The 18,985-nt window shown below is 43.7% G+C and overlaps 2 protein-coding genes across 3 annotated transcripts in view; one reads left to right on the top strand and one right to left on the bottom strand.

The window, feature by feature from the left end:
• hspb11 (heat shock protein, alpha-crystallin-related, b11) overlaps window positions 1-3,625 on the top strand; it is a 14,905-nt gene extending 11,280 nt beyond the window's left edge. Inside the window, exon 6 of the mRNA XM_030105164.1 lies at window positions 3,615-3,625. The gene's annotated coding sequence lies outside the window, so the exon portion shown is untranslated. The remainder of the gene's footprint in view (window positions 1-3,614) is intronic.
• lzts1 (leucine zipper, putative tumor suppressor 1) overlaps window positions 1-18,985 on the bottom strand; it is a 24,365-nt gene extending 5,380 nt beyond the window's left edge. For both annotated transcript variants that reach the window (XM_030105159.1, XM_030105160.1), the window contains exons 1-3: window positions 18,751-18,985; window positions 2,145-2,479; window positions 1,898-2,026 (exon numbers count right to left, since the gene is read on the bottom strand). In XM_030105159.1, the coding sequence (XP_029961019.1) occupies window positions 1,898-2,026; window positions 2,145-2,375 (360 nt within the window). In that variant the 5' untranslated portion in view covers window positions 2,376-2,479; window positions 18,751-18,985. The remainder of the gene's footprint in view (window positions 1-1,897; window positions 2,027-2,144; window positions 2,480-18,750) is intronic.

Genomic DNA, 18,985 nt, shown 5'->3' with positions numbered 1-18,985 from the left:
AAGAGTGAAATGACACACAGTCAGGGGTGCTCGTCCCTGTTTTTGTTTTCATATTCAGTGGCTTCCCTCAGCTGACAGCACTGCGAAAGGCTCGTCCTCATGTAGCACTGCAGACAAGAAGGAGGACGAGCTGTGTTCTGAAAGTTAAAAAAAAAAAAATCACCACTAGTTTTCACAGAGATAAATATTGTCACATGCTGGAAGTCTGTACACATGAAAGGGACAGACTTTTTTTTTTCCAGTTGTGTCTCTTCTTATTAGAAATAGAACCATTGAAGCGTGCCGAATTGCTTCACTTCAAGCTGGCAGTATTAAAAGTCACACAGCAGTAGTTGCAAGTAAAATTCACTAGACTGTCATAAAAGCGAAAACTCATTTTAAGATGAACTTATACTCCACACGACCCATCTGTGCTGTCCAAGAATGTCACAAGCCTTAGCATACTTCCACATTCTTGCTGTCCTTTCCCCTCTCCTCTGCATCCCACATCTTTCCTCGGTGTGCTGTCTGAGGGAAGATGAATCGCCCTTCTCTGCGATATTAATAATATGAGCGATTGCTGAAGTACACGAGGTAAAGCTTGTGAGCTCAGCATTCCTTCTCACTGACTTCATGGTCAGGATGCCATTCCTTTTTTTTTTCTCTCTCTCCCTTTCTCAAACTCTCTTTGACCCTCTGGTGTCTCCTTCCCTTTTTTTCTACTTCCACCTTTCTCTGCTATGTCCCTGACGAATAAAGACCCATTGAGGAAAACACAGTTTGCCTACGTATTCTTGGCACAGCTACAAGTTCTCCGAGAAGATCAAAGCATTGTTGGGTCATTAATCTGCGAGAGGGTGATTAATAATCTGCGACGGTTCAACACGGGGCTATGAGGAATAGCTGCTACCTCCCAAACTACCTGCCGTGCATGTTATATCCTCCTGTTTGCCGTGAGGCTGTCAGTCTTTTACAGTTACAAGCTAATCATAATAGTTGTGGGAATAACTATACCAACTGCTCCGTGAAGGTAAAGCACGGGAAAGATCCATTTTATGAGTGTGTAAAAGCGAACATAAAGTTGTAATCTCAGCTAATATCCAGTCTTAAAGGAGTTGTCGACAGTTTTTTTTTTTTTTTTTTTTTTTGTGTCTGCGTGCCTTTTATGAAGCTAAAACCCAGCAGCCACTCAGCTGGAAACAGAAGCAGACTGCTGGCCTGGCTGTGTCTGACAATAACAAAATCTGCATATTAGCATTCCTTCAAGTCTGCAAACTAACTCGCTTCAACAGCAACAAGGGGGTTTTTGTGCTTGACTGTGCCGTCCAATTTGCAAGATATTTTTGGGCATATGCATAATAACAAAGATGTTTTTATATGTGAAATTGAGACAATTAGTAAATGTAACCAGCCTGTGCTTCCTGATTTTAATTTAGCTTATAAACAGGATCATTCTTGCATTTTCCACACTTCCTTTACCCAGAAAGTATCCCTACGGTGAAGAGGTTAACAAAAATGCACACGTAAGTAATATAAGGTTTTCATTTTCACACAGATGCTGAACTTTTACAGCCTGTAGTTTATCGAACAGTGTGACTTTTGTGTGATTCCCAAAAGCAGAAAAATGCTACGTAACATCTTGTTTGTAGATGTGGTTTTTACTCTGATGTTCATGCGCATCAAGCCATGTATATTTTATTTAATGAGATTCATAGGAATAATGATTTTTGCTTTCTGTTTCCTACTGCTTCTCATTTTTATGCTCAGATAACAGTAAAGCATCCAGATGGGAGTTTATTCCTCAACTTTACAAGTGAAATTTTTGCATAAAACAAATTCAAAACTGACCAAAAGTGGGACCATTTGTTCAAAATCCTCTGCTTTAGATAAAGCATGAGATAAAGAATCCCAGACATACCTTCTCGTTCATTTTTCCTGAAGTTAGCAGCAGTTTGGGCTGCATTCGTACATCAGTCTCACCATCTCTGCTCACTCGGTCCTCCATCGACCGCTCTCTGTGGTACAGGGACCTCGGCTTTTGGCTCACCTTGAGCATAATCAGGATAAACATTTTAACCAAAAAGTCACCACAACAGGTTGTTTCGCTGAACTTCACAGTTCAGAGGATTTGTTGATGGAAACCATCTGAAAATGTGTCACCTCACCTTGATGTAGAAAAAATCCTCACTCCTCCCTGACCGCGAATGCGACAGGCCCTTGGAGGGATGGGCGGAGGACGAGGAGCACTGAGTGAAGCTGCACTTCAGCAGCTCGTCCAGGCTGCAGCCTCCGCTCTTTCTGTGGTGACTCGTTCCCTCTTTCAGCCTGTGCTCCGACGCTTTGCAGTGTTTGCTGCTGAGGCTGTTGCCGTTTATGACGCTGCTGACGCTACCCATGGTCCTGCAGGCAGGAAGAAGCTGAAGTCCAGATGGTCGAGTTACAGAAGAGTGAGGCGAGGACTCGTCTCATGACCCCAGAGAAGTTCCGTCAGCGGCTTAATCTATGAGACATAAAGGGACAGTGCACATCAAAAATGTGTGTGTAATGTGTGTGATCCTAAAATTTACTTTTTCAGAGATGTAGATATTTTTCATGAGGCTGTCTATGTCCATCCATCTCCAACACCTGCACTATTCTACTTGGGTAACAGAAAGTTGGGCCTTATCTCATGAGAGCCAAAAGCTACATCTGCAAAAATGGCAGCGCAAATCTGAGACAAGTCAAGTGTGTGTTCTATCAATGGCCGAAAAGAGAGAGAGACACTCAATCACACACTCAGCTGTAAAAGGGATGTTGGTTTGTTGGATGTGGAAAACACACACACACACACACACACACACACACACACACACACACACACACACACACACACACACACACACACAAAATGCAAATTCACCAAAAAAAAAGAAAGATACAACACCAGTGGTTCCAACTGACCCCAGATTAACTTAAAAAGCCAGCAGACCCTTTTGTCCGATCTGCCAAACCATGAAAGTGAAACCAAATCCTGACACACACACACACACACACTTTCACAAAAGCAATACAGGCTCATTCCATAGTTTTGTTGTGAATTTTAGGAAGCTTGATTTTCAATATGGCTTCAGCTGACAAGTGCTAAAAAGAGAGGGTACATCCCCCACCCCCACCCCCACCCCCACCCCCACCCTGATATCAGGAGCTTCCCCCAGGGGGGCCCGCCATAAGATGGAAACACCAGTGAGGGAATACAATTAAATAAAATTATAACTGAGATGATGGCCCACTGACAAAATCCATTTAACTTAAGGTATAAAACAAAGCTGGACGTCAGTGGTGACTGTCCTTGGCTGAATCACAGCTCACACCATTGTCGTCATTCATTCACCAATTGAAGATGGCTCATAGATTGTTGTTAATCCATGGTGGAGTGATCAAAAAGGTTTAGTCCTCAACTTGCCTGCACGAGTGTCTGGCAGGTTAACAATAGAGTGCCAATTACATCTTATCACCCAACAGAACACAACGCTGGTCACGTAACCGCAAGAGAAGATTTTTTATCAAAGACAAAGCCACGTCATATTTTGCTTTGATCCTTATCTGTTTTATTTGATTTTACAGTTTACTGAGTGCTGTAGGAGTGCAGAGTTTAGGCAGGTGTGTTCATATTTGTGAAACAAAGTAAAAAAAAAACAAGTCCATCTTGGCTCTCTGCCTGGCTTTGTGAGTCTAGATTTATGGCTCAGCCGTTGCATTTGACAAATAACCCTTTGGGTGCCCTTCCTCTAAACAAACTGGCAATTAGCCTACTTACTGGCTGCTCAACACTTGGCTGGGATCTGAATAACACTATGCCTACATTACTTTTTTTGTTTTTGCTTTTTTTAATGCCCCACAGGCAGACCACACGGATATATTAAGCTTTACCAACAGACGGAGCGCAAAGGAAAATTCTTAATTATTGCCTACAAGGACATGTGCTCTCAGAGGTAGCAGTTGATAGTGATTCTCAGCATCACAGCGTCTCCTGCGCTTTTCACAGAGAACCAGACCCCAGATGTTGCTGTCATGATCTCTAACCCACAGGGGAAAAGCCTCCTCGGGATAGTGACTTTTAGTGTCGGTGTGCTCCATATTGGCTGATCACTTCTGGCCCTTCCAACCACCTGGTCTTCATCTTTTTTAAACAATTCTTGCCGGCTACAGCAACGGAGCACGAAGGCAGCATCCTGCTGTAAGTCACATATCAGCGTGCAATGGTTTGAGGTTAATCCGTAGTTACTGTCTGCACTGTGAAGTTTGAGAGGAAACACAAAGCTGTCGCCGCCCCGTTTCAGAGGTGTTTGATGAGCGCGCCTGAAAAGGAAAGAGCTGACTGAAGGCTTGAGTGCTGATCAAGGCTGTCACTTTTCATCACCCCCAAAAGTAATATTAAGCCGGAACAGACGTGTTTAAAAAGGCTGTTTCACAATGAGGATAATAACAGTGGCATCAGTGACAGACTCAAAGTGAGACAGAGTGTCGTACATGCAGACTGAAAGAGCAAAGTTTTAGGGAGTCTGAGTGGTGATTATAGCAGAAAATAAGCATTTTAGTATATTAGTCTGGATGATTACAGGAAAAAGGAGATGAAATACAAGAAAACTCCCAATTATGAATGTCATCCCTAAGTATAGATTCGGTTTTGAGTTTTTGTTCTGCTCGAGATGAAGATTGAAATACAGCCTTCAGATGTTAAGAAATGGAGGGTTTGAAGTTAAATTTGTTCTTGAACAAGTACAAAGACAAGCAGCGCTCTGCTTCTCCGTTGTAAACACTCTCTGACACGTCCGTGTCTTCCAACTGGTTTATTGTACCTGGGTATCTGCTGCTAAATCCAAACTCCAGCCATCACTATCACTCTCAGTTATTAGCATCCGCCGCTGACATGGGACTGATGTAATGAAACAATAGATTTTACTTACTGCCAAGTCAAACTAAGCATCCATCTCTTGTAAGGCCTCTGCAGAGTCATCTATCCAATCCTGAGGAAAACAAACGGAGGGACGTGTGGAGGTCTGTGTGCATGAATGAGCCAGTGCAAACAACCATCGCCGTGGCCAGGAGGGTCTGCTAACTGTTCTGTGAGGGGTGGGTCCTCCAGCTTTTCTACTCAGCCCCATACCCAGCTTTGCATTGTAACTGACATGTAAATTCAAAGTGTGTGTGTGTGTGTGTGTGTGTGTGTGTGTGTGTGTGTACCCAAATGTGTATGTGTGTGCGTGTGTTGGACCCTCCCACTCCTCTCTGGGGAGCCAGTGTACAACATGTGCTCCCATAGAACCGGCGTGTGCCGCTCAAGTGATTAACTCCCAGCTTTCACAAAAGATCTTTTACACCCCCCCCTCCCCTTTCGCACAATCACCCGCAGACACCCCCCGTTTGTGCATCGACTAACTGTGTAATAACCATTCATCCTGCCCTCTCTCACTACTTCCATCAGGCCCTCCCTCCATCCGTCGGCCCCGCTCGCTGCCCTGCACCCACCCTGAACAAACAACACTTCATCTGAAGAAGAAAAAAAAAAAAAAAAAGGCGCTCGCCCTCTATCTTTTCCCTCTTTGTCTGTTGAAGTGTGCCCTCTTTGTCTGGACTCCCGTGTGCCAGTTGATGTATTCTCCCCAAACAGCCCAGGACCATATTTGAGTGTTAAATAAATGACTAGTCCTCACAATAAGAGGGTTGGAGAGTTACAGTTTTACAGCGATTTACCACCATTCTGCCTTTATGCCGTTTGTTCAGCCCGACACCCACAGTCCTACTTTCCCACAGACACACACACACACACACTTTTCACGTGTTGACATGAACTACACACACTTTTTAGAATGTCGATGCTGGAGTCCGGGTCTGTGTACAGCGGCGGAGAGTTCAGTATCCCACAGAGCTCACACTGTTGACAAAACACCTTGTGGATGAAACACAATCACACACTACGACAGGAAAATATACAAGGTACAGCGTTCCAAATGAAAAAAAAAAAAAAAAAGCAACAACAACAGAAAAGATATGGGCCAGCTCCGCTGCTGACAAAACAAGTGTAAATCTTACAACCCATTTTTGTCACCAGTAAACATATATTTTCTTTTAATGTGAAACAACGGAGTGCTTTACCGTGTATCTGGAGGGAGAGCCGAGCTGATTTACTGATAACATCACCCAGAAATCAATAGAAAAATCAGTTTGTTAAAAGTGAACTAATAAACTGCAGGAAGTAACATAAGGCTGCACTCTGATCTTTGAAGATGGGCAGAGAGGATTGCACAAAAATTGACATCATATTGCATCATGCTGTCTGAAACCTTTTACCCAAAAGTGTTTTCACAGCCTTTTGACCCACTTATAAACTAATATACAGTATCTCTGTAGATCTGCTATAATTTTCTCTGCAGTACAGTTCAATCATCCTTTCAGCCGCGGCTGCCATTGTTCCTCCATTAGTTCTCTTCAGTCCCCGAAGCCTGTTTGTCTGAACAATGATCCTGACATTTTACTTTTATGTTCCCACTCGTTGGCTACTCTGAATTGGTCCATTTCACTTCTATTTGATGCAAATACCGAAGTGATTTAAAAATCTTTTTTGTTGCTCCATCATTGCTAACTTTAATAGGCAGTACAAATGGCCTGACCTTGCAGCTTTTGGGGTGGACGGCATGATTTAAGACCTTTGGTGAGGTGGGACAAAGAGTGTGTGTGTGCGTGTGTGTGTGTGTGTGTGAGTGTGTGTGTGTGTGTGTGTATGTGTGTGTGTGTGTGTGTGTGTGTGTGTGTGTGTGTGTGTGTGTGTGTGTGGGTGCATGCATATACCTAATCTTATAACTCATTGGCTGCGTTCTATTCTGTGTGTACACAAAAGAATACTGTGTGTGTGTGTGTGTGTGTGTGTGTGTGTGTGTGTGTGTGTGTGTGTGTGTGTGTGTGTGTGTGTGTGCGTGTGTGTAAGGGAGGGGTGTCAGTCTAGCTTTCGAGCCCCAGCTGACCTTTCTGACACAAAGCCCTGTCCCACACAAGGCCAGCTGACAATACAGCCCTCCGCCCCACTCTGACCCACTCTGAACACACACACACACACACACACACACACACACACACACACACACACACACACACACACACACACACCCGGCATAACCAATCCATTAGCACTGCCAGTGGAAGACAGCAGCGTGTTATAAAGGTCCAGGATTTATACCTGTCTAACAATGACCATGGAACTCTCCCCTGTTTTCACTGTACCTCAATGCAGCCACGGTGCCAGATGGCATCACTTTAATTCTCACTGTCTTTATGGTAATTTCTAACAGATGCACGTGTAATCTATCTAGTTCAGACTGTTTTTTTAGGTCAGACTTGTTGGGCAGCTTATTGTTCTCCGTTCTCGTATCCAGTCTTAAGTGCGTGTAACATTTTTCATCCGAGGTCTTTTTACTGGAGGGCACAAATTACTTCAATGTCGGCTCTTTACGACACATTTTACACTGAGGATCATGAATTGAATCTGTGAAACTATTGGCTTTCAATGTAAGACAATTTCATAACTTAGAGATGTTTTAAATAAATGCAAAAATTGAGCAGATGACTTTGATGACTTTTGTAATGGAAATTTCTCATGTGGCTGTGGAAGCAGTGGACACAATAATGGAGGGAGCTGCTCCAGAGGCTGGAGGCGGGGCGGCTGGCGGTTGAGGAGGTTGTGGAGGCGATGGAGTTTTGACTACGAACGTGGAAACTTCCGACGTGATGACGACATGTTGACTGCTGGCTGATCGCCGAGGTCGGAGCATGAACAACACACACACACACACGGACACTTACAACACCACACAGACAGAGAAAAAGAGAGGTAATTGGAATTCCCAAAGTTATTTTATCAACTTTCAAATGATGATGTGTTTATTGTATCTGGTCACTCTCAAGGGGGAAATATTAATGGTTCAACAGGACTGATCAATCCTGATAAAGGGAGAAAGAAGAGGCAGCAGGCTGCCTCCCTTATGGGTCACTTCTCCCCCCACAGCGCTGTGGCTCTGACCACAGGCTGTGAGGCTCATCGTCTTAGTGAAATTATTTAAGATGTCATGCTTTAATATTTTGAACTTTATGTTTATCTGTACGTATTATGGAGAAAATATACCAATGCTAAACACACAAGAGAACTTATTTAAAGGTATAATACATGATTTTGATTTCCGGGTGGATCACCTAAATAATTGGTGGGTCCTTTTGTCAATCATTCTGACGAGCTGCTTTCGTAAGGCGGTTCTCCGTGCTTGCGCCCAATCAACTTCTCCCTTTTGCGCATTCAGAGTGTTTATGTAGCCGGTGAGCTTCTGAGCTAGTACTTACCGATGGCGAGTCTGACATAATGAAACTGTAACTGTTTCGGGAAAAAAGCTTTATTTATGAGCGAGGCGGATCGCAGAAACTGTAAACAGAGCACGCCGGAGAAGAGGAGATCGCGCTCGTACACTTCCGCGTTTCCTGGGAGAAGCAGGAGAGCCGGGCGGATGGTCTGGCGCATGCGCGTTGTTCAAAAAGTGAGTAACAGACTTGGGGCTTCGTCTTTTCGAGAAAATCGTGTATTAGACCTTTAAGTGAAGGTTTGTTTATGATTGGCTACAAGAACCCTCAATCAAATGTCAGTTTCAAGATCCACTGACACAGATGGAACTTCCATCTCCATCTGTTTTAGCTGGAATATTTGTGGACTGAACAAAGATTATGTAGCTTAATAGGCTCGGTTAAACCTTGCTGAGTAACACTGAGGCCAAGTGTCACATTAGCAAGTCCTGGATGATGACAGTGGTTACAGGTATTGTATGTGTTATGGCGTGAATAACTGCTGAAGGTGTTTAGTTGAGACGGACGGTCCATATGATACACCTGATTTCACACCAAATCCGCTCACCAGGAAACAGGTTGTCTCTTTCCTGGGAATGTATTCCTGCTGTCGACAGTTTATTCCAAATGATTTTGATTTTATTGCTCCCATTAGGTCTCTGACTGCATGTTTGCAGGTTTCCTGGACTCCAGATGCACTGGAAGCGTCCCGGGCCCTGCAGTCTTCCTTCACTTTTCTGTCTCGACCTGTCATTTCGTTGTTTCTGATATTGAACAAACTGTGATGTTATGGTTCTGATAGTTCTGGTAAAATGATAATGTTCCTTCTATATTAGCAGCTTGCTTCACGATGCGCTGTTTTGACCGCCAGGCTCAGGTTGTTTGGGATTCACGCCGGGGGAATGGACGGCGTTGAAGGACATGTTGATAACATGCAGCTTGTGTTTGAGGTTGTTTTCATGGAGCTGTCTCTTCAGACTGCTCAGCCCCTCCTTTACACTCTCACCAACTTTCTGGGGAATGAGGACAGTTTTTTTTCCTCGCTTGGAGCTTCGATTAACAGACTAACCCATTCTGATGTGATATATTCTTGGTGTACATGGTGGTTCTGAGGGGGGAATGGTACATCAGGCCTTATCATTCCCGCCAGGTTACATCATTGTGGTTTTCTGGGAAGTTCTCAGTGGTGGCAGAACAGCACTATAGAGTGTTTGGTGTGTGCAGCTCACAAGGCAAGGCGAGGATAACGCTGTGGGGAATGCTGCTCATCTGCCACCTGAGTACCCTGTGACCACCTGATGGTGGACTTTGTGGAGCTGCTCTGTTTCAGATCAGACAGACCATCACAGGGCCCTTCCCCTCCTGGCTGAAGGGCCTCTCCACTCTTCGCTGGCTGAACCCAGGTGACTGGATCCGGGTGAAGGACTTCTGCAGGAAACACTGGAAGGCCAGGCAGTGGTGGCCAGGTCCAGGTCCTGCTGGACTCATGCTGCCTTTAAGGTAGCAAAGCGAGCTACCTGGAGCCAGGCGAGTCGCTGTAAGCCTTTCCCAGCACCACCCTGACTCCAGCAGCTGATCTCCCAGCCACAGGGCAGAATAATCCCTGAGATCAGCTCCTGTGTGAGGTAGTCCACCCTCCACCAGGCAACGGTGAAGATGTTCCTGCTCCTGAGGGTGCTGCTGCCCCAAACCGCAGTGACCCCCCTGCTTCGTTGCAGACGTATGGTGGACCTCACAGGACTCCAGGACAGCCTGTGGTGGAGAGCTGCCCCGGCGGTAGCTCCAGAGTCACATGATGCCAACTGTACTGTTTGTGCTTTAAGCCTTATGCTGCATCCGCTAACACTTTACCATTCCTTGTTTCTGTTTATCTCCAGGATTCTCTCTACACATTTCTGCATGCAGGCAGGAATAGCATTGGCTCAGAGCTGCGACAACCTAATGCTTCTCACTCTAACCCTTACCCTTAGCCTTAGCCTTAGCCTTAGCCTTAGTCTTACCCTTCCCCTCTCCTTTTCAGCAGCATTCTGAGGAGGTGTCTTCCCTTGGCATGGCACCTTTGATAACCAGCATGAGAGCCTCACTAGTCTTGTTACTGATGGATTTGACCTCCTCATGGAGGAGCAGAAGGCTGTGTGTCCTGGGCCTGCTGAACAGAGTGGCCCTGGACCTCCTTCTTGAAAAGAAAGGGGGGTTTGCCCTCTCATAGGTGATCAGCACTGCTCCTGGGTTCCTGACATCTCAGATAACATGACTAACGTAGAAAACTCAGCTGTTTTCCCTGCTTGTTAAATTGAGCTCTCAGGAAACGGGTGTCCCCTTGTCTGGATGGGACTTCTGGGATGGCTGACTGAGGGCAGCTGGCGAGCTTGGCTTACTAAGGTTGCTGGCATGCTTGCTATTTTCCTGTCGATTCTGGGGGTTTTCTCCTGCTGCATTATTCCCCTGGTCCGTTGTCTGGTTGCTCGCATGTTCACAGCTACTTTGGCTCATTATACTTTGCTTCATTCCACTGAACTATTTGCATCCTTGTTCGCTCACCTTTCTGATGATTCTGATGATGATGATGCTGATGATTTGGGGTTGATTGACTGATGTGGGGTGTCTGTTGGCATCTCCCATGTGTTGAAGTTGATTAAACCGTGGTTGATTTAATCAAAAGGGGGGAATGTAATGGAAATTTCTCATGTATGCATGCTTTTTCTCACTTGTAGTGCTCGCAGAGGTATTTTTGTAAACAACCGTAGCTCACACACTCAGATGTGTGGGGAACCGCGAATGCTTTGTCTAGAATTTACTTTTCCTGATAATCTTAGCGTAGCAGCTGCGGGCACTCGTGGGAGTCTTCCTGTGTCCAGCCTACGGCTGGGTGCAGTCAAGGCCCCTGGGAGTGAACGTAGCAGATAGTTATTAGAGGCTTGCACGCCCCTGCGAGGGCAGAACTCACTCTGTTACTCTGTTGACTGCGTGACTTCTCCTGCTGTACAGCATAATAAAAGATACCAAAACGAACTCACCGGCGGAAGCCCTTTATTAAATAAAATTGCCATAACACTTTGTTGAGTTTTTTTTTTTTTCTGGCGTAGTGCTGATCACTGACTTTTCTCAAACTGCTACGTCAAAGCATTTTCAAGCACAGAATCTCAACATAAAATAGAAAAGTACAGGCCTTATCAAAGGCTGCAGAATACTAATGCGGCGTTTCACAGCTCCCAAAGTCAGCTGGGCCCTTTATGTGGATCCTGCATGTTCTCCCTGAGGGTTTCTTCAGATTCCTTCCTCAAACATACATGTGAGATTATCTTGTGAGTCTGACTGTGAATATATGCGATCGCTTGTCTTATTTAACTGGGACTGGCTCCAACACCCCACAACCCTGAATTGTATAAATCTGTACAGACATGGCTTAGAGTACCAGCTGAGACCTTTTTATTCGAGGTTGGCATGTTCTGCAGAGGCCTGCGTTGATTTCATTGCACTCCGGATTCATCCCACAATCTAAAAACATTTGTTGGGGTTTTATGTGTCTGTGAGAGTTTATGTGTTGGTGGTCATTTTATCTGTGTGTTAGGACTTGTCTCTGTGAAATAAATAGAAAATACAATAAATACGCAATAGTTGCTTTATGCTTTTCCTTTACTCTTTGGTTAAGTTTCCACTCGTGCACATGCGACAATCATGGATTCGAAGTTGTCTTACACAAGCAACTTTGTCCTTTTTTGAAATGTTATTCATTTTATTTTATTTGATTTATTTCCTATTCATATCGCCTTTCTGTGTTCATTACTTACTATTCATGCCATTATTTGTATTCTATTTACAAAAATAATAAATTTGAGAGAAAGTGGTTTTCTCCATTACCGTTGCTTGTTTCTCTCGTGAGGTCCAGCAGCGTCGGTTACATACAGGTTGCACGCTTCAGGTGTGAGACTGTGAAGCTTTATCAATTCTAATGTTATGTTTTTAGATTTCCGCTTGTGCAGACATCTGTAACATATCCGTCCTACGTAGCTGTGAACGAACTTTCAGTGACATTGAAGCTAAATCAACATTTGCTTTTGACTTTGTAGGGTTGTGAACCGGAGACCTTTGGAGATACTGCAGCAGTGCTTGAGGCGAACTGACAAGGTCTCACTGAAACTTTCACTGGACTGTATTCTACTCTGACATCTGCTCTGGTCTTTTCTTCACCTCAGGCTTTGCAAGACAAAGAGCTGATGCAACATTTCTGATCACCATCTTTTCACCAAATCAAGTGAAAGCTTTTTGGCTCCCAGCATTTCGATAAGGACTTGAAGCAAGTTATGAATGGGAGTACAACTGCAGCAAAAGTACAGTATTTGTCAAAGCATATTTAGGGTTGTCTGTCTGTCCAAGGTGAGAGATGTCCAATGTGAACCAGAATCTTCAAAAGTTGTATCAAAAGTTGTCAGTCTGTAATTAGGTTTTCAAATGTGTAAAAGTTATGTTACTTTAGTTTTGCTACACTTCTTTCTCAGAAAAAAGCAAGGGCATTAATGCCCTGAGCTGAGGCTAACAGGCTCGCTCTGGCAGACTGCTCCCTGAATGAGTAATGGATTATTTAAAAAATTCTAATATATATTTTGTAAAAACATAATATCACTGAGGAGCGACTCAAACTCAGCAAATGTAAATTGTTCACATATGTAATATTAGCTAACCTATAATATCAAAAGGGACATGCAACAAAAAAGTTTGGATTAGTGAGTTGATTGCTGAGCCTTCTCTCCTGAGCCAGCCTGTTAGCCTCAGCTCAGGGATGAAAACCCTTTGTTACAGACAGGAATGATGGCAGAAGTGGAGCAAAAGTCACGTGGAAAACAAGACAGTCAATTATGAAACTGCTCAGCTCCGAACTGGTGAGTTATCTGTATTTTCAGATTTTGAAATCAATGTAAACATTTTTCTACTCTGAATATCTTTGTACGCATTGACAATTCTTATTAGATGTACACATTTTCATGCAGACTAGCAGGATTTTTACACATTTGAAAACCGAATTACAGACAGACAACTTTTGAAGATTCTGGTTTACACTGACAAATTATTTTGCACATGGACACCTCTTACCTTGAGACGGACAGATCAATATGAGGCAAGAGTGCTGACCACTTCACCACTGCCCACATCTAATCTAAATAATGTGATTTTGGCTTCAGAATTAGCTCCAGCATTGTCAATACAGAGAAGTTGTATCACCAAACCAAGCTGGGGTCAATGGTGGAAGCATACTAGCTTCAGCATCAGTCCTGCACCCAGTGCACACCCATATAACAATGAGCTCCTTGTATTTTATTGATTTATGAGTGTTAAGTGTTAAATACTGAACATGAAACATCTATTAAGCTACATGGGTTCCCATGAAGGTAGTTGGTATGACAGGTTTGTACTTGTGATTTTTGGATTGGAAAGGTGCAGCATTTGATTTTGTGTCCTCATCATCCCCTCAGTCCATTTCACAGTGTTGCTGAAGATGGGTTATTTCCTCTGTTGCTATGTCTGAGAGACAAAACTAGCAAAAAACAAATAGCCAAATACCACAATTCCAAATTATGGCCAGACAGAAACATGTGCAGAGCTTGTGAAATCCAACAGTGTTTTCACCACAGCAACATGTATCATAACATTTACATAACTCCATTAGAATTATTCATTCACCCAGAATTAAAAGCATTTTTATCCAAAAATAGTTGTTCAACCTGGCTTTAAAAAGGCATTATGTAAATACCTACAATATAATATTTGACCTGTCCCAGACTCAGTCTGTTGGAACAGATTTAGCTTTTTGGTTCTATTTAAATTAAAGAAAACATTTTAAGAAAGCGTATTCACAATTTTAATGCAGACAAAATGTCACCAAATGTGTATTACTTAAGAGTCAGCTGTTAAGAATGATACTTTTTTACATTTTTGAAACATGAGATGTTTGGCATTCAACCTGAATATATTGTTTTGTGCAGCAGGAGCAGTTCTCGACATCTTGGAACAAAAATGGTAAACCTTTTGCATTTTGTTTACACGATGACTGGAAACCAGCACTTTGTCAAAATGATGAGTTATTTTTTCGAGTTTCTCCCTCCTCGCAAAAGAAGTGACAGCTGTGCTTTTCTCAAAATTTGAAGCCTTTCTTTTGACGATTTTATAGCTTAAATCACCGTGCAGCGGAGACACATTTTATCTACCGCACCCACAAAGTTGCAGAGAAAAGATTGAAGGTACACTGTGGGGCACGCTGTCTGAAACAGCTTGAGGCCCCCGTGAGTGTCGGGATGGACGGATCTGTGGGTTAATATTGTGAGATAATGGAAATGGGGGCTGGGGGGGGTGGCAGTTGTTTAAAGTACAGCAAATGTTTCCAGTTTCCTTTGGTCAACGTCTGATAGTGATGTCTGACGTCTGTCTGTACTGAAGACAATCCCTTTAAATACGCACAAAAAAAAAATGCCAAGCTGACATTATCACTGCCTTTGCATCTTTGCTGGCTCATCCACATGTGGGGCCGTATCAGATCCAGACTACACTGGCAATAAATGTTAGTCAACTTATTGATTGTTCAGTCTTCCAAACATCATCCTGCAAAGTAGAGTACTTTAAGGGATGAGTGTGTCTCTGTGTTTTTCAATCCGAAAATATTTAATTGTGTTATTTTTGATGAGATGCCAATCAGTTCATACAATTCAATCCCAGCAATACCAAACGCTGAACATATTGCCCTCACAGTGATGTAACACATTAGATAATTGGAATTGATCTGTGGTTTCCAAGAACTCTCTAATGATTCACAGGTAATGAAGCAGGCATCTGTTATTATCCCATGTGTGACAGTCAAAATTAAACTCCAAAATTATGGCGAGAGGAAGAAGAGGCAGCTCTTATGTGACAGCAGAGAGTATATTTCTTGAGAGTGATGGGCTGGTAGGTTGAATTATTGAGAAGTAATACTGTGTCTCTTTCTCTGTCATCTGCTGCAGCCTGTCAGGGCCCAGTCTCACACACACACACACACACACACACACACTTCCCCATCTTGTGTCTTACTCACAAGACTGAGTTGTGAGGATGAGTAATGTGGCCTCCAGCAGAACATCAACTGGGAATGAAGTGTAGGATAGAGACAGTCATCTATCTTTCACTTTCACTGCTAACACATCCATCTACTGACCACGCGCACGCGCGCACGCACGCGCGCACGTGCACGCACACACAGAGCTTCCAATAGCAGCTAATTGGCTAATCCTTTTAGTGCATTGTAAAGAAGACTGCGCATGAATAGGGTTTCAATGGTGAAGTGCAGAGTACCAGACACTCATTACTGCCCCCGAGTAAGGAGATGGAATACCAGGCACGGAGCGAGAGGCACGAGTTGAGAGGGAAAGACACAAACATGGAAAGACAGAGCGTGTTTGAGAGGGGGATTTATATGCCGTGGAGCTAACTTTGTATTATACATTGATGACAGTCGTCCAGCACACAGTCAGGGTATCCTCTGCTCTCAGTGCAAAGAGTCTCCGAGCAGAAAAGGCTTTATCGTGAAGCATGCGGGTAAACATTTATTACTAATCACTGTCATCTCGGTGTCTACTGCTGGCAGCCAAGTGTCTGCTTCTCTGACTAGAGGCCAGCATTTAGTGAAAGACCCCCTGCAGAAATTAGATTGCATTCAGATGCTATTATGTGCATCCAAATGAGACATTAGGTCAACCAAACAATCGACCTCCCTGGGTTTTAATAGATAAGGAGGTTGTCTGCTCTGCTCACTGCGCTTTGTATGGCTGGCCAGCTACTGCTTCTGTAGTGCATACATTTGCATAACCTTGGCAGTTGGAGTATAGAGGAAAATGTATTTTTAATGGAGTCTAAATGGGCGCCTTTAGTACTGCGACAAGGATGGGAATTGATGTTCATGAATTTAAGGACTCTTAAAATTAAATATCGTAGATGTCCTTCTATATTTCTTTATTGGGCTGCATCCACCCATACAAGATTGATTACTACCTTTCAATATGTCTCTGCACCTCCCTGCAATAACTCAAACTCGTGTAGGTTCCCTGTTTCCTGTCTGAAAATGGTTTTAAAGAGTCATATGTGTCTTCTCTGAGATACGAGTGATCACCGTCCAGCTTCAGCTCATAAAATATTTAACCGCCAGGCTTTTATTCCACTCTAAAAACAGCAAGTGGAAATGTATTGTAACAAATGGAAGTATTTTTAGATGCTTTGAATTATTGCTTATCCATTACCCAGGAATATATACTTTTTCCATTCCACATCACTTGTTTTGAGCAGACCGTGTCATTTATGCGCGATATGACAGCCGTGTTATTATGAAATTTAAACTTGATGGACTGCCATGGAAGCTTTGTCGTGATGCTCGATTATTTGTACAATAACTGAGCTTTCAGAGAGGAGGGCATGCTTGTTGTGAGACTACAGGAATTAAATTGATAACACATTATGATGGTGTCAGAGCAGCATCAGCTTTTAAATCAGTTTTCTTTCCCCTTGTGTGTTTTTTTTTTCTTGATCATTGTTTTGATGATTGCCTATTGCAGTTCTTGGCCATTTCATAAAACTGTGTCTCAAATAATAAATAAGGTTGTGATTTTTTGGTTTTGTCAGTAAATGATAAGTTTTTAACATGCTGGCACTTCTCACATTGTCACGTGGAGCTGTTGAAAGACTTAAGAGTCTGCCTTTGATATAGTATCATGGAGGGATAACATGCATAGGTAGGTGGGAAAGAATGAGGCCTATCCTGGCACCGGGGCCCATTGACCCTGCAAGCTGAAGACTCAGTGATAAGGTTGTCATTCTTGAGCATAACCATCCTCCCATCCTCCTAATCTGCTGCGGCTATGGATGGTGTAATGTGGGAGTAAGAGGAGACACAATGAGCTCACTTCGAGGAGTCTGTATCGCCCCAAAAGCAGCTGGAAATATGTGCTGCAGGCGATACCTGTGCTCAGCTCCAAAATAAAAGCCCTCTGACCTTGTAATGCTGAATCGCACATATTGTTGGGAAACTCCGCGGGGTTCTTTCAGCAGTTTGAGGTGTCGTATTTAACAAAAGTCGCAGCTGCTATTCTGCCTTTAAAGAGAGAGAGAGAGAGAGAGGGGAATCATTACTGGAAAGTTAAATGCTTTGCAGCATCCTCGTGAGCTTAGATTCAGAGATCTGTGGATGCTGCGTCTCTCTGACAGAGCACTCATTCATGAGAGGATGCTGTCTTTGGGTATCTGGGACAGCTATTTTGAGAAGCGTCGTCTTTAGCAGGTCATGACAGCTCTGACTGATCGTCACGCGCTGCAGATACGAAACTAAGCATTAATCCACACAATGGGATGCAAAATCAAAACACAAGGAATTGCTTGCAATATCAACAGATGGATATATATGCTCTTCACATTAGACAAACACACACAACCCAGTCGTGAACTGACAAGCAAACTCACTTTGCCGCTCTCATCCTCCACGCTCTGTGATCCTGTCTTTCCCCTGTGGTTTTCTGTGCTGTAAGTCAAAGCACAGCGCGACGCCGAACAGGCCCAAACAGGTGCCCTGCACCCTCCCATCCGCCTTGTCACCCGCACAGAGTACAGTAATTCATGCTCCCTGCAAGTCCCGGCACATACGTTGCTGTACAGGTGTGACAGCGTGGAAACTCAGAGGTGGTGCAGAAGGCATTCCCCCCCACACACAGACATGCTCTTTTGTGCTGCAAATAATTACATAGCAACATAAAAGACAATATTGAAGAATCCTGTGGCTGGTTACTTCAGGGAATCACAGGGTGGGGCTCTGATAGGTGGGCCCACCTCAAGTGCATGGCTAACAACAAGCTTACTGTTCAATAGCAATCATTTCCCCAAATTACATGCATGTAGTATAAAATTTGAATTGAGCCGCATGCAGGCCCCTATTATTTCATACTTCTCAAAGCAGTGGTTTGTTCACTGATGGCTGTGCTGAAAGCAAAGACCACGATTGGCAACTTTTTTTGCGAAGAAACAAAGTTTAAAGCCAGACATCTCTCTCAGAGCTGGCATGCCCTCAGACACAGATGCTTTTACTTTGAAATTCAGTTTGCATATTAAAAGTGGGAAAAAGACTTGGACACCGTCCACACTGAGAGACTTTGCTTCAGTCAGAATCCTTAATTATGCGAACAACAGCCATAAATCAGGATGAAACTACTTTACAGTTTGCTCCTCACTTAAAACTTAATCCACTTTACAAATCACACACTGATCTCACACCGAGATCTCGTCATGTCACACTGGCTCACTTCTGCTTGAAGTTTCAAGGCTGCGAGTCCTAACTGAGTTCCCAGCGTCAGTCAAACGGCCTCGATGAGTGACTTCCTTCAAGTCGCGTTAGAGGTGACTTACCTCCATTATATCGTCCCGCTCCCAAAGTCACGCACACACACACACACACACTGCTGCTCAGTGTGGACAGTCCAGCTGGATACAGGATAGTAAAGCTGACACATGGGAACCAAAAAAGAAGACCTCTTTTCTTTGTTTCTGGCTCCTCGCCTCAAAACTCCTCAACACCTGGTGTGTTACAATCAGTCCGTCCCATCTCCCATACCCTGAACAGTAACACTGTCACATTCCTCCA

This window comes from Salarias fasciatus, chromosome 12 (genome assembly GCF_902148845.1).
Source record: "Salarias fasciatus chromosome 12, fSalaFa1.1, whole genome shotgun sequence".
NCBI lineage: Eukaryota > Metazoa > Chordata > Actinopteri > Blenniiformes > Blenniidae > Salarias > Salarias fasciatus.
Note: the sequence above shows the minus strand (reverse complement) of the source record. Positions and strands in the feature narration are given on the sequence as shown.